The sequence below is a fragment of the Pteronotus mesoamericanus genome, unplaced genomic scaffold (assembly GCF_021234165.1).
Source record: "Pteronotus mesoamericanus isolate MK-2021 breed Mesoamerican mustached bat unplaced genomic scaffold, CSHL_Meso_final contig_78, whole genome shotgun sequence".
NCBI lineage: Eukaryota > Metazoa > Chordata > Mammalia > Chiroptera > Mormoopidae > Pteronotus > Pteronotus mesoamericanus.
The window spans coordinates 123,195-136,715 of record NW_026555258.1 but is presented as its reverse complement, the minus strand read 5'-3'; the positions used below and the strand labels follow the sequence as shown (position 1 = coordinate 136,715).

The 13,521-nt window shown below is 59.1% G+C and overlaps 1 protein-coding gene across 1 annotated transcript in view; it reads left to right on the top strand.

The window, feature by feature from the left end:
• CACNA1B (calcium voltage-gated channel subunit alpha1 B) overlaps nt 1-13,521 on the top strand; it is a 122,700-nt gene that overhangs the window by 53,250 nt on the left and 55,929 nt on the right. The window contains exons 19-20 of the mRNA XM_054584744.1: nt 3,740-4,513; nt 5,385-5,596. Coding sequence (XP_054440719.1) covers nt 3,740-4,513; nt 5,385-5,596 — 986 coding nt within the window. The remainder of the gene's footprint in view (nt 1-3,739; nt 4,514-5,384; nt 5,597-13,521) is intronic.

Here is a 13,521-nt window from a genome sequence, read left to right as displayed (position 1 = left end):
GGTCTGCTGTGTCCCCCGCAGGCTCACTTTTGTGCTAGATGCTCTTTCTCTCTCAACTTCTCTTTTACCCCGAGGTCCCGGCTGGTGACCGCTCTGACGGAAGTGTCCCCGGCCTCCCGCCCAGATGCACACCGCAGCCTGCACGCTGACCTGACGCGGCTCACGCGTGTGCTCGTGTGTCTTAGAGCTCTCTCTGGTTTTCTCACTTTTGTTCTGTTTTGTTTTGTTTTTTGCATGTGCAGTTTTGTAAAGCAAACTCGAGCTACTGTATCTCGCAGCTCATCTGTCTCCAGCGTAAACTCACCGTGAGTCGCTATTGCTACGGCGTCCCCGCCCCGGCTTCCTGGTAGCCACACGCAACGCTTCCCTCCTCGCTCTGCTTTCCCCTACGGCCCTTTGCTTCCGGGCAGCCCCAGGCAGGCCTCCTGCAGCCCGGCGGGGACGGTGGGCGCGCACCCGGACGTCCCCACGCCCTGCCCGCGGGCATCCGACTCTGAGCTCCGCCCCCCGCGCCCGGCCTCTGTCCTCTCGTCTGCTGTCTGTCCGTGTCCCGTCACTCTGGGGTCTCAGGTCTCCGTGCAGCCTCCGCGAGGGGGAGTGTTCGTCGGTGCTCCCTGGGCACACTCGTGGGGCACTCCTGCCCGGTTCCTGCCTTCCTTGGGGTGGGACGTGTCTTCGAGCGCTACGTAGCCCTCGTCCCAGCAGGACCAGGGCTGCTTCCGGTCGTGAGGAACCCTGGGCAGCCCTCCTGGGGGCGACGCCAGCCCGCTGGGCACGTGGGCCGGGGAGGCGTGGCCGCAGGGCTTCCTCCTCAGGGAGAGGGCCGGCTGTGCGGAGGGAAATCTCTGCAGGGGCCGGGCACGGGCAGGCCACCTGGACGGAGCGGGCCAGGAGCCCGCTCTGCGCCCTGGCGGTGGCCCCTGCTGTCCCTGCAGCCAGCGCCGAGCTGGGCTCAGCCCCCCACAGGCGCTCGGAGCTGCTGGCTGCCAGGGCCCCGCTGTCCCATGGGGTAAGAAGGCCGGGTCGGGAACGGCCGACGCGCAGGTGGAGGTGGGGACGTAGGGCCGCGCGGTGTCCCCCCCGGGCTGCCGCGCGGTGCCAGCAGCTGTAGTCAGTGGCTCTTTCAGCCCCAAAACCTCCCAGCAGGGTCGCAGCCCAGAGGCAGGCCCGGCGCCTGGGTCAGCTGTGCCCGGAGGCTGGGCAAGGGCCCGGTGGGAGCGACCCCCACGTGACTCCTTCAGGCACCTGTTCTCGGTGAAAGGCTTTCCTTACCTGCAGAGAGAGGGGAGGGAGGGAGGAAGAAAGGGAAACACGGACGTGCGAGAGAAACTTCCATCAGTTGCCTCTCAAGTGCCCCCCAACCGAGGACCGAACCCGCAACCCAGGCCTGTGCCCAGACCGGGAACTAAACGGCGACCCTTAGCTTTGCAGGACGGAGTGTAACTCGCTGGGCCGCACCAGCCAGCGCAAGAGCTCTTTTCAGTCAGGACTTGGCCTGCACTCAGAGCCAGCAGCCCTGCTGTCCCAGGGAGCAGAGGGCAGTGGCCCTCGCTCCCGGTTCCTGTGCCGCGCGTGCACTCTGGGCGGTGGGAGACGGCGCTGGGCAGGCGGCTGGCTCGGGCGCCAGGGGCCGCGCGAAGCTGCGCACAGGCAGAGGAGGCCGGCGGCGTGGCCGCGGGCCGGGCCCTGCAGGCCGTGTGAGGGCGCGGGGCCGGGCGTGGCGGAGAGGCCAGCAGGCGGGCTGGCGCGGCGCGGTGGGCCTTGCCCTCGGGAAGTCCGAGGGCAGCCCGCCAGCCGCACGGTGCCCTCCCATCCCGCCCACGGTCGGCCGCCTCTGGGACTTCGAGCGGGTCCCTGGGAGGGCGCGGACCGCGGGGGGGGGGGCCATGCCCCGATCGTCTCGCCTGTCTGTCCTGACAGGGGGCCGGACCTCGGGGCCGCAGCGGCGTCTGAGCAGGCCACCACCCTGCCGGCCGCGTGGCCCAGGCCCCGGGCCCACCTTCGGGTGACTGGGGGCCTGAGGCAGTGACCGGCACCCTCACGGCTCCTGTGCCCGGGCACCCCCCGCCTGGCTGCCGCCATTGTACATGGGTGGGCCCCTGTGTTCTGGTGCCGGTGGGGGGCGGGCAGGTCCCTGTGGCTCTGGGTAGAAGCCAAACAAAGAAAAGGGGGCTTTGCTGCAGGGCGGTCCCAGGAGAGGGCTGGGGGCGGCCGGCGAGGCGGACGCCTGTCCCCCACATCACCCTGCTTCCCCCACGGGCGCCTGGGTGAGGGGCGGATGTTGTGCTCTCTGCCTTGGAAGTGCTTCCTACCTTGGGGCCCAGACTCCCCCTTCTGAGGGGAGGGCTCGCCATCCTCCACTTCGTCCAAGCCTGCGGGCACCTTGCTTTGCAGGTCCCCACGGTGCCGGTGGCCCAGCGCCCCGAGCTGGTGGCCGGGCTGCCTGGGGCCCCTCAGGCCGAGGCCCCCGGTGAGCCCGCCAGCGAGGCTGGGGCAGGCGGAATCCTCCGTTATTGTTAAGCCTTTTCTGCTTCTGGTCCTTGCACGTGTCCGGTTCTGGCGCCGTCAGGGACTCGCGGTGGGACCCTTGCGGGTCACGCCCTCTGGGCTGCATCCTCCCCTGTGGGGCGGAAGCCGTACCCGACCCCCAAGGCCGGTGTGGGCGTTGGACGAGGTGGCGCTGGCGCCCAGGGCAGTGTGGGCCGCTGAGCGGCATAGACGTCACAGTCAGCCTCGTTCTCACGCCGCCAGCGCCGCTGCCACCACGGTCTGGGGGCCCCCGGGGAGAAGGGAGAGCCCCCGACTTCCGAGGGGGTCTGCTTGGCTGAGGGGGGCTGGGGTCGCCTGCCTCGGGGTTTCCTCAGCAAAGAGCCAGAGTGCACAGGGCTCCCTGGGTCCCTGGGACTGCAGAGCCCACACGTGACTGAGAGGCGGGGGGGTGGGTCGCAGCCGGGGGTGACCTGTACGGCCAGGGCTGCGCCTGGACCCCAGGGACCGGCTCTGGCTCTCCCGGGGTGGGGGGTGCTCCCCGCGGAGCCAGGAGAGAGCAGGGCATCAGCGACCACAGGCGGTCGCGTCTCCGAGGAGCAGTCACCGAGCGGAGCGGCGGCCGCCCGGACGGAGCCGCCCCTCAGGGCCAGTACGGGCTCCCTGACCGCTCCTGGGGGGCCCGCCCCCCAGGCCCCCGCCCTTGGGCTGTGCTCTGCTGGCCCCGGTCCTCCCTGGCAGTGGCTGCTCCAGGCGGTGCAGGTGGACAGTCCCCTCCTGGGGCGGCCGCAGCCCCCGGCCTGTCCCTCGGTCCCGCCCCCCTGCACGCTGCGCCCGCCACGTCCGCCGTCCTGGGGTTCCTGGTCAGCGGCCCCCCTGTCCCGGAAGCCTGGCTGCCACCTCATGCTGGTGCCTGTCATGCCCACTGCCCTGCACCTCTTGGCCTCAGGCCAATGTCCTTGGGCTCAGGAGAGGCCTTGCGCCCCGACCCCCACCGGTGCACCCGTGATGTGCGATGTCTGCTGGTCACCACGGGCAGAACTGTTACCTTGGGTGCCCCTCAGGCGCAGCACCTAGTGCACCGATTGCCAGGGGTCATGACGGCTCCTGCGCGCACCCCCCGCCCACCCCGCTCCCTGCACCCACTCTGCCGCCCACCCCTCCATCGATCGCTGTGTGTCATCTGTGGCTTCCCCTGCGAGGCGGAGAGGTGGGGGCGTGCACGGGGCACTCACCTCCCGTCTCCCCACAGCCGGCAGCAGAACGCAGCCAAGGCGCGCTCGGTGTGGGAGCAGCGGGCCAGCCAGCTGCGGCTGCAGAACCTGCGGGCCAGCTGCGAGGCGCTGTACAGCGAGCTGGACCCCGAGGAGCGTCTGCGCTTCGCCACCTCTCGCCACCTGCGGCCTGACATGAAGACGCACTTGGACCGGCCACTTGTGGTGGAGCCCGGCGCACGGGGATCTGCGGGGGCCAAGGCCCGGTCCGAGGGCGCAGAGGCCGTGGACGGTGCGGACCCGCCGCGCAGGCACCACCGGCACCGCGACAAGGACAAGGACAAGGACAAGGACAAGGGCGCGGCGCCGGCAGTGGAGCAGGACCGGGCCGACGCCCCGAAGGCGGAGGGCGGGGAGCCCGTGGCCCGGGAGGAGCGGGCACGAGCGCACCGGAGCCGCAGCAAGGAGGCCGCGGGGGCCCGGGAGGCCAGGAGCGAGCGCGGCCGCGGCCCGGGGCCTGAGGGCGGCCGGCGCCACCACCGACGCGGCTCCCCAGAGGATGCGGCCGAGCGGGAGCCCCGGCGCCACCGTGCGCACCGGCACGCACCGGACGCGGGCAGGGAGCGGCGCACACGGCACCGCGGCGGCCCCAGGGCCGGGCCCCGGGAGACAGAGTGCGGGGAGGAGCCGGCACGGCGGCACCGGCCCCGGCACAGGGCGCCGCCTGCGCACGAGGACATGGAGAAGGAGGCTGCGGAGAAGGAGGGCGAGGCCGAGGACAAGGAGAAGGAGGCGCGGACCCCGCAGCCCCAGTGAGTGAGGGCACATGGCGCGGGGTCCGCTGGCCGCCCGTTCACTCCGCCGCCCTGCGCGGCCTGTCTCTGCCCCCTCCAGGTGGTGCTGGGCCCGCGCTGGTCGGGGGACTGTAAAATGCCAGCAGCGCTCACTGAAAGCCGGCCACCACGCTAAGGCTCCAGGAGGATGAGAGGCCTCTGGGGGAAGCTGTTGGCTGGCTCGGGACACACTGACTTGGGAAAGACCAAGGACCCGGGGGGAGAGGACACGGGGAGCTGAGGACGAAGTCGGGGACCTGAGGACGAAGTCGGGGACCTGAGGAGTCCCCTGGGCTGAGGGGAAGGGCCAGGCTGTGTGGCCAAGGCCTAGAGCTCAGCCTGCCCACTGCCGGGGACAGGACCCAGCTCTGGCAGCTGGAGCCCAGGCTCAGACCAGCCGGCCTGGTGCTCACCCGCTGGCCGCACGCCGCCCCGAGCCGGCCACACAGCCAGAGGCCGCGGCTCGGGGCCAGTGCCGCTGTGGCGCTGCGTGGCACGTGGAGCTCTGCGCTGGGGCTTCGGCCCCGGGGGACTCAGTGGGGGCGACCTAGGAAACGTCTTCCCCAGGTGTTCCATTCGGCACATGGTGCCGTGTCACGCACACCTTGGGATGGCAGCTGAGCCTGGTCTTGTGCCAGGGACGGAGAGCTGAGTCAGCCCCTTGCCCACGTTTTCGATCTGAAAACACATTGGTGTGCAGAGCAGTAGTAAACCCTGTGAAGTGCCAGAGCAGCAGAGGGGGTCACGGACGTGTGGGGTCTGGATAGGGGTTTAAGGAGTGGGGTTTTGCAGCCTGAGTAGGAGTGTGGCCTGGGCTGCAGCTGACTCTGACGTGCGTTCCTGGTTACAGGGAGCCACACTGTGACCTGGAGGCCCCTGGGGCCACGGCCGTGGGCCTTGCGCTGCCAAGTGCCTGTGCACAGAAGGCAGAGGAGCGGCCAGAGGACGCAGACAATCAGCGGAACGTCACTCGGATGGGCAGCCAGCCCCCAGACCCGAGTGCCACTGTGCAGATCCCGGTGACACCGACCGGCCCTGCGGGGGAGACCTCAGTTGCCCCCAGTGAGTATCTGCTCCTCCCCGTCTCTCCCGCCCCTTGGCAGCTGCCTGGGGCCAGAGCCCGCCTCTGCATTGCCCCCGCTGGGACGCGCTGCCAGCTCTGGGCCTCGGTGCCCAGGGCAGCACTGCTTCTCGTGTGCCACTTAAGCTCTGCCCTGCTTTCCAAAAGCATCTGCAAGCCCCCAGCCAATTGCCAGGCACAGGGTCGGAGTGCCAGGGACACAGCAGGCCGGGGTGGGGGAGGGGCCTAAGGCTGCCTTTGTGGGGCTTACGGTGCCGTCAGAAGGATAGACCCCAGCGTGGCTGCAACCGTGCAAACGCTGCTGAGGACCACGGCCGCTGACTTGCCTGGGCCGAGGCCCGTGGGTGTGGAGGGGGAGGTCTTGGGGTTTGTCTTCCCTCCCCGCCCCGCATGCCCTGTTGTCCCCACCTGAGCTTCTGTCTTCCTTCCCCTCACTCACTCATTCACTCACGTGCACGAGGTCCTCACAGAGCAGCCGGGACTGGCCGTGTGTGGGCAGCGAGGCTCCGGGGTGAACCAGTCCCTCCATCGAGTAGCGAGGGACCTGCAGGTGACAGACACAGGCCCCTCGCCCCGTGCGGGGGGTGCACGGCGGTCGTGCGGGCACTGAGGCTAGAGAATGCGTCCTGAGGGGAGAGGGGACCGCAGGAGCCAAGCGGACACAGATGCCTGTGGACGGTTCTAGTCCTGCCGCGGGCGGGCCCGCGCCTGCAGATGGGCCCGTGCCCAGACGCGGACCTGCACTTGCTCTCGGGCTCAGGCGCTGCCGCCGCCTGGGGCTGAGGGCCTGTGTGCCGTCCTGGGGAGCAAGGGAAGGTGCTGGCCCTGGCTGCCTCCGCTCGCCTCTCCTTCCTCCCTGGCTGTCTCGCCTCCGTGGGCTCTCATGACGGCCGCCCCGGGCTCCCAGGGGCCGTCCCCCGCTCTGATCTCCCTGGACCAGTGTGAGGACCAGCACGGCGCCCCTACCTGGCTTTTGTCCCCAGGTGCCCGGGAGCGGCCCCTCCTGCCCAGCCCCTGGTCTTTGCTCTGCCTCCGTAGCTCTGTCTTTCCTGGGCGTCGCAGGGTGGAGCCCCACAGCGCGCGGCCATGCCGGCCCGGCCCCTCCGCTCAGTCTGCGCGCCAGGCCGCCCTCGGCCTGCTGGCCGCGGTCTGTGGCGCCGAAGGGCGGTCCGCTGCCTGCAGGGCTGCGTGGGCTTCTCCGCGGACCTGCTGGAGAACACCAGGTTGCTCCCACGTTTTGGCAGTCGTGAGTAAAGCTGCTATGACACACGTACAGGCTTCTGCGTGGACATCAGCTCCCAGCCCCTCTGGCTGGGCACCAAGGCAGGCCACGGCGGCGCGGCCGGGGTGTGGTTTTGCAGGAAACTGCCCGACCAGCCGCACCGTTCGCGTTCCCGTCAGCGGGCTGTGAGCCACCCGCGTGTGGTGTCGTGAGTGTCCCGCGCCCTGGCCCTTCCAGGGGGTGTGTCGTGGTGTCGGGTTGTGTCACGTGCACATCGCCACCTGTGTGTCTTTTTCGGTGGGCGTCTGCTGGGGTTTTTGGCCCATCTTCTAATCAGGTTGCTTGTTGTCGCGTTGTGGAGTTCCAAGGTTCTCTGTGCATTCTGGGTAACAGTCTTCCATGCCGTGTGCCTCCGGCAGGTATTTTCTCCCAGCCTGTGGCTTGTTTTCACGTTCTCCCGACGTTGTCTCTTACAGGCACAAGTTGTGAATGTAACGCAGCCTCGCTTACTCATGGTTTCTTTCGTGGGCTGCATCTGCAGTGCTCCATCTGAAAGGGGTCGCGACCCCCAAGGCCACCTACGTGGTCTCGCACATCACCTCCTTGGACTCCACGGTTGTGCATTCAGGCCTGGGGGTCCTCTTGACGTTAAGTTTGTGAGGAGCGTAACGTCTGTGCCCAGATTCGTGGCTTTGCACGTGGTGCCCGTTGCTCCAGGGCCGTCTGTTGCCGACACTGTCTCTGTCCTGCTGTGTGGCCTTTGCTCCGGCGTCACAGGTCGCTGGCCGTAGCTGTGGGTCTGTGTCCAGGCCTTTCTCCGGTGACTGCTGCCGTCGTGTGTCTTTCCAGCATCGCCGCACTGTCTGGATGACCGTGATTTTACAGTCAGCCTCCAAGTTGGGTAGCGCGGTCCTTGAACGCTTTTCCTCTTCCATACTGAGCTGTTGGCTGTTCTGGGTCTTTTGCCTCCGTATAACCTTTAGAGCCAGCTTGTCAGTCTCCGTAAAATAACTTGCTGGGGTTGTACTGGCATTGCATTGACCGTATAGATCAAATCGGGAAGAGCTGACACCTTAACAGCACGGGGCCTTGCTGTCCATGAACATGGGCCATCTCTGCATTTACTGAGGTCTTTGATTTTATCCATCCGAGTTTTGTAGTTGTCCTCATGGAGATCTTTTACATATTTTGTTAGATTTACGCCTGAGTAGTTCTTTTTTGGGATGCTATTACAAATGGTATTGTTTTGGAGTTCAACGTGTTCGTGTTGGTAGATAGGAAAACGGTTCATCTGTGTACGTTAACCATGTATCCTAACCATGTATCCTGCAGCCCTGCTAGGGTTCCTGATCAGTGTAGGGAGTTTTTTTGTTGTCGTTGATTCTTTTCTGATATTAGTAATTTGTGTTTTCTTTCTTCTGTCTTAGTTGGTCTAACTAGAGGCTTTTCACTTTGATCTTTTCAAAGAACCAGCTTTTGGTTTCTATTCAATGTTTTCTATTGATTCCCCTATCTTACATTTTATTGATTTCTGCTCTAAATCTTATGTCTGTCTTTAGCTTACTCTGGGTTTAATTTGCTTTCCTTTTTCTGGTTTCCTAAGGTGGAAGCATAGAGTATTGATTTTAGATCTTTCTTCTCCTCTAATATGTGCATTGAGAGCTTACATTCCCTCAAAAAGTATTGCTTCATTAATGAATTTGATAAGTTGTGTTTTCACTTTTATTTAGTTAAAAATATTTAAAAATTTCTCTTGAGATTTCTTCTTTGACCCATGTGTTATTTAATTGCTGCATAGTTTGGAATTTTTCAGCTTACTTTCTATTATTGATTTCTAGTTTAATTTTCCTGTGCTCTGGTAATCAGCATTTTTGCCCATTTTTAATTGGTTTGTTTTCCAATAGTTGAATTTTAAGGTTTATTTGTGATCTCGGGATGCCAGTCAATCATCATGGGTTGTGAGTGTTCCCTCCCAGTCTGCAGTTGGCCTTTTTATTTTCTCGATGTCAGCGTTTCTCTTGTTATTAGTGGGAGGGTTAATCTGGTCCCTGTTATTGCTTCTGCAGGAAGGCGAAATCGAGGCTACTGATTTTTATATGTTAATTTCACAGCCTGTTACTTTTTGAATCCTCAAATTATTTATTAATTTTTGCATCGATTGTCTCTTCTTCTTTCTAATAAGTGTACTATTACGATTGCTGCAAATATAGTTCTAACTATTCCATTCCAAGCGTTACCCCTTGCGCCGTGCGTGCGTGCGTGCGTCTGTGGCCGCACGGTGTGGCCGCAGGGACGGCGATGCCGTCCGCGCGGAGCCGGGGGCGCAGGCCTGTTGCTGCACCAAGCAGGTGCTGGCTTTGGCCTTGGCGGGGGGGTTGGGGGGGTGTGGTCCGGTTACAGTATCCGTGAGTTCTTTTTCCAGTGACTGTATTTATCTGGAATAAATGTTGAATTTTCTGAAGGCCTTTCATCATTATTAGATCATCCAGCAGAAACGTGGACGTTCATGATAATGAATTTTCTGATATCGAACTGTCCTGGCGATCTTAAAATAAATGTTTTCTGTAGGATTTCAGGATCAGTGCTTTACAGTGAGACGAGTTCTGTCGCTTTCTGTGTCCCGTTCAGGCATCGCAGGTTAAGGTGCGACGTGTGTGGTTCTCTCTCGCTTAACATCACAAAGCCATTTCTGAAAATCAGAATTGTAATGGGAGTCTCATGCCCCATTATTTTAAGTGGGAACAGTCATAATGTCTTATAAAATTATAGTACATGAAGTAGGTTGTGTTCAAAGTCCCCAACCAATTTCTTAAAATACAGTTAAAGCATAGTGAACCGTGGAAAACTCAAAACCGTCTTGTTAGGACATCCAATGCCTCACGCAGTGTCTGTGGTCACCGCGGCTTCGAGAGCTGTTCGCAAGCGACTGCTGTGGACGCGCCTTTGTCGGTGCTCCCTGCGCGTTTCAGAGGCGTCCGCACAGGAGCCTGAGAGTGGACCAGCTGAATGTTGGATTTTGCCTGAGAGTTTTCTGCCACATTTTTGTTGCTGTTAAAAGCTTTATATGGAGCTTGGGGGATGTGTACATTTTTCCTACACAAATATCAGCCAAGAAACCCCCAGGACATGGTGGCAAGAGAGGCCCGTGTCCTCAACCGTGTGCCGGGGCCAGAGGCGCGCTGTGGGGGAGCTCCGCAGCCTGCGGTGCGTCAGGGGACCGCGGCCACCGACCCACCGAGCGAACTGGGCGCGTTGCTCTGCAGCACCCCCGTGACTGGGGGCTCCCTGGGCTTCAAGGGTCTGGGAGAATTTCCTTGGGAAGCCGCATGGCTCTGTTCTTGGTGGGAAGGGCAGCTCTTTGATAATTTCTCTCTTTATGGATAACGATCTGTTTAAACTTCATCTCCTGAGATCAGTTTGGTAAATTACAATTTCCTTAGAAATGCTGCATTTGATTTAGGTTTTGTAAGTTATGCAAAAAAAGTGGCTTAATTTTTTTTTTAAGCGTTTACTTTCTTGTTCTTAAATTCTCTTTTGCTTAACTTCCTTATAGAACATAGACTTTTAAAAATCTTTTAGGAGAATTTTACCACCAATAAAATCTTACTCATTCATCTTTTAGCTCCCATTCCCCACCCCTTCCTTCCGCAGCCGCCCGTCTGCTCCCTGTGTCTGGGGGCCTGTTCCCGTTTCATTTTCTTTATGAAGTTCCTGTGTTTTTGTAGATTCCATGTGGAGGCGAGGTCAGGCGGTGTCTGTCTTCCTCGGTGTGACTTGCCTTGCCGAGCAGCGCTCTGCGCAGGTCCACCCGTGTCGCCACGGTCCTCTGTCCGCCTGGGCCGCGTCCGTGTCCTGCCGCTGCAGACAGTGCTGCCGTGAGTGCAGGGGTGCCTGCGCCTTTTCAGATCAGCGTTTTGCTTTCCTTGGATAAACACCCAGAAGTGGATCACAAGGCAGCTCTACCTCTTCATCGTCCGAGGAGCCTCCGCGCTGTTCACCACCGAGGGGGTGCCAGGCCGCGGTCCCGCCGGCGGCGCACGGGGGCCCCTGTGTTTGTGGACTCATTGATGGGACCGTCCCCGTGCGTGTGCGGTGGAGGCTCACTGTGGCTTTAATTTGCGTCTCTCTGATGATCAGTGACATTAGGCCCTCTCCTCGTGTCTGTTGGCCGTGTGCGTGTCCTCTCCGGAGAAGTGTCTCTTCAGCTCCTTGGCCCATGTTTTTAATGGGTTGTTTGTTTTTTTGGTGTTGAGCTGTATGAGTTCTTTATAAATTTTGTGTATTAGCCCTTTATAGGATGTATCACTGGCGAATATCTTCTTCCATTCAGTGGTTGTTTTCTCGTTTTGTTGATAGTTTCCTTGGCTTGAAAAAGCTGTTAGTTTGAGGGTTCTATTTGTTTATTTTTTCTTTTGTTCCCTTTCTCAAAGAGACATATCCACAAAAATATTTCTAGGAACGATATTAGAGAATTTACTATCTGTGTTTCCTTCATGGAGTTTTACGGTTTCAGATACAACATTTAAGCCTTTAATGTGTTTTGAGTTTATTTTTATATACGGTGTAAGAATGTAGTTAAATTTCATTTTTTGGGGCATGTATCTGTCCAGTTTTGTCAACACCATTTATTGAAGAGTTATGCAAAGAAGTGGTTTCATTTAAAAAAACTTTCTATGGTTCAGTGTTTTTTGTCACTTTTAAATCGTGTACATTATGTGTTCTTCCCTTTTTTCTTTACTAAATTAGTTAGGGGTTGTATGTTTTGTAGATTGTTATAAAAAGAACCAGCATTTTAATTTACTTACTACTTCTACTACGGTTTTGTTTTTTAACCCACTACTTTCCAATTTATCTTTACATTTCCCTGCCTTTTTGTTTTACTTTGTTGCTCCTATTCTAGATTCTTGAGTTGGAGGCTTAGTTCATTTTATTCTTGAACTTTTATTATGTGATTATGTCATGCTATGAATTTTCCTCCAATTACTAATTTAACTGCATTCTGTGGACTCGGACCCCGGGTGCCTTCATTTCCATCAGGTTGTAAAGAAGCTGGTCCTTCTGGCTGGGTTTCCTCTCGGTGTTTGTGGGCTCCCTGGTGTCCTGCGGGGAGGCCGCCTGCTCAGGAGCGTTTCCTTGTGACCCTCGGGTCCCCTCCTTCCCTCCTGGCCCCGAGGTTGGGCCACGTGGAGACCTGACCGCCTGGCTGCTCGTGACGTGGCATTCTTAGCGGTCGCAGTTTTGTCTTCCTTCTCGGGCTTTCTTCTGCAGCTGTGCTCTACCGGGTTCCCCTGTGTTTCTTTTTTCCTGAGTTTTTATAGTGAATGAGTGTTGCATTTTGTCCCAGGATTTTCTGCAACGATTGGTTTGCTGCTGTGTTTTTCTCGGCTGTAAAGGGCGGGGGTGGGGGGCAAACGTAGGTTTGTAGTTGTGAGTCGAGAAACACAGAGGTAACCCCTGTGTCACTATGGACTCATTATTGCATTATTTCTCCATGCGAACGATGGCAAGCCCACTTTTGCCCCGCCCTGTGTGGTAGGGACATTGATTGACTTTCAGATACTCAGCACCTCGCATCCCTGGGATAAATTCCACTCATCATTGTATGTAGTTATTTATATATATTCCTGAATTCTATTTGCTAATATTTTGTTGAGTTTGCTGTTTGGTCATGAGGGATATTGGTCTGTAGTTTTCTTTTTGTGCTGTTACCTGTTTTTGGTATCAGAATGCTGAATTCATCCCATGAATTGGAAATTGTTTCTTCTGTGTTTTTTGGGAAGAGAGTGTGCAGAATTGGTACTAACCCTCCTTTGAATGTTTGCTAGCGCTTGCCAATGACACATTAATCTTTGGAGCCTGAGATTATCAGCAGCAGCCACAGGGCGGCGCGCTCTACCTCACGCTGGGGGGTTGCAGCGGCTCGTGCGCGGGAAGAGGCCGGTCCCCTCGGCTGCAGCGGGCGCGGGCTGGGGGGGGGTGTGGGGGGCTGCGGTTTTCCCTGCCCCGCCCTTCGCTGTCTGTGTGACCCGCAGCAGCCGCCTCTCTCTCCTTCCTGACTGTGGTGATTCGCGTCTTCTCTCGTTTTGTCTTTTCACTGATTTTCTTCTGTGTTTATTTTTTCCAATTGCATTTGATTTCTGCTCTTTATTTTTTTCTTTCAGTTTGCTTTGGGTTTAGTTTGCTTTCTTTTACTTTCTTGAGATGGGAGCTTGGATCATCGATTTGTCTTTTCCTCTTCAGTAGTGTGAACATCGTGTGCTGTGTATTTTCTTCTTAGCACTGCTTTATCTGTCTCTTACGGATTTTGATATGTCATATTTTCCTCTTCACTTGTTCCCATTAAAAAATTTCCAGTAGGACTTTCTCTGACTCACTGATTATTGAGAAATGTGTTGTTTAGTTTCCGAGTGTCTGGAGCTCCATTTTCCTGTTATTCTCCGTCGTTGACGTCTAGCTGGTCATGTCGTGGTCAGTGAGCGGGCTCCCTGCGAGGTTTCACATCCGTGGAGCTCGCTGGGTGCAGCCTGCGGCGCCGCGTGTCTGGGTCTGGGCCGGCGGCCCCGTCGGCGGATGGTGGCGCCGAGTCCTGCGTGGGTGCCGGTGCTCTGTCTAACCGTCGCGATTGTGGGCGGCGGCGGGGGTGCTCCGGTCCCCCACTGCGAACGGCGTTTCTCTTTTCGGTGC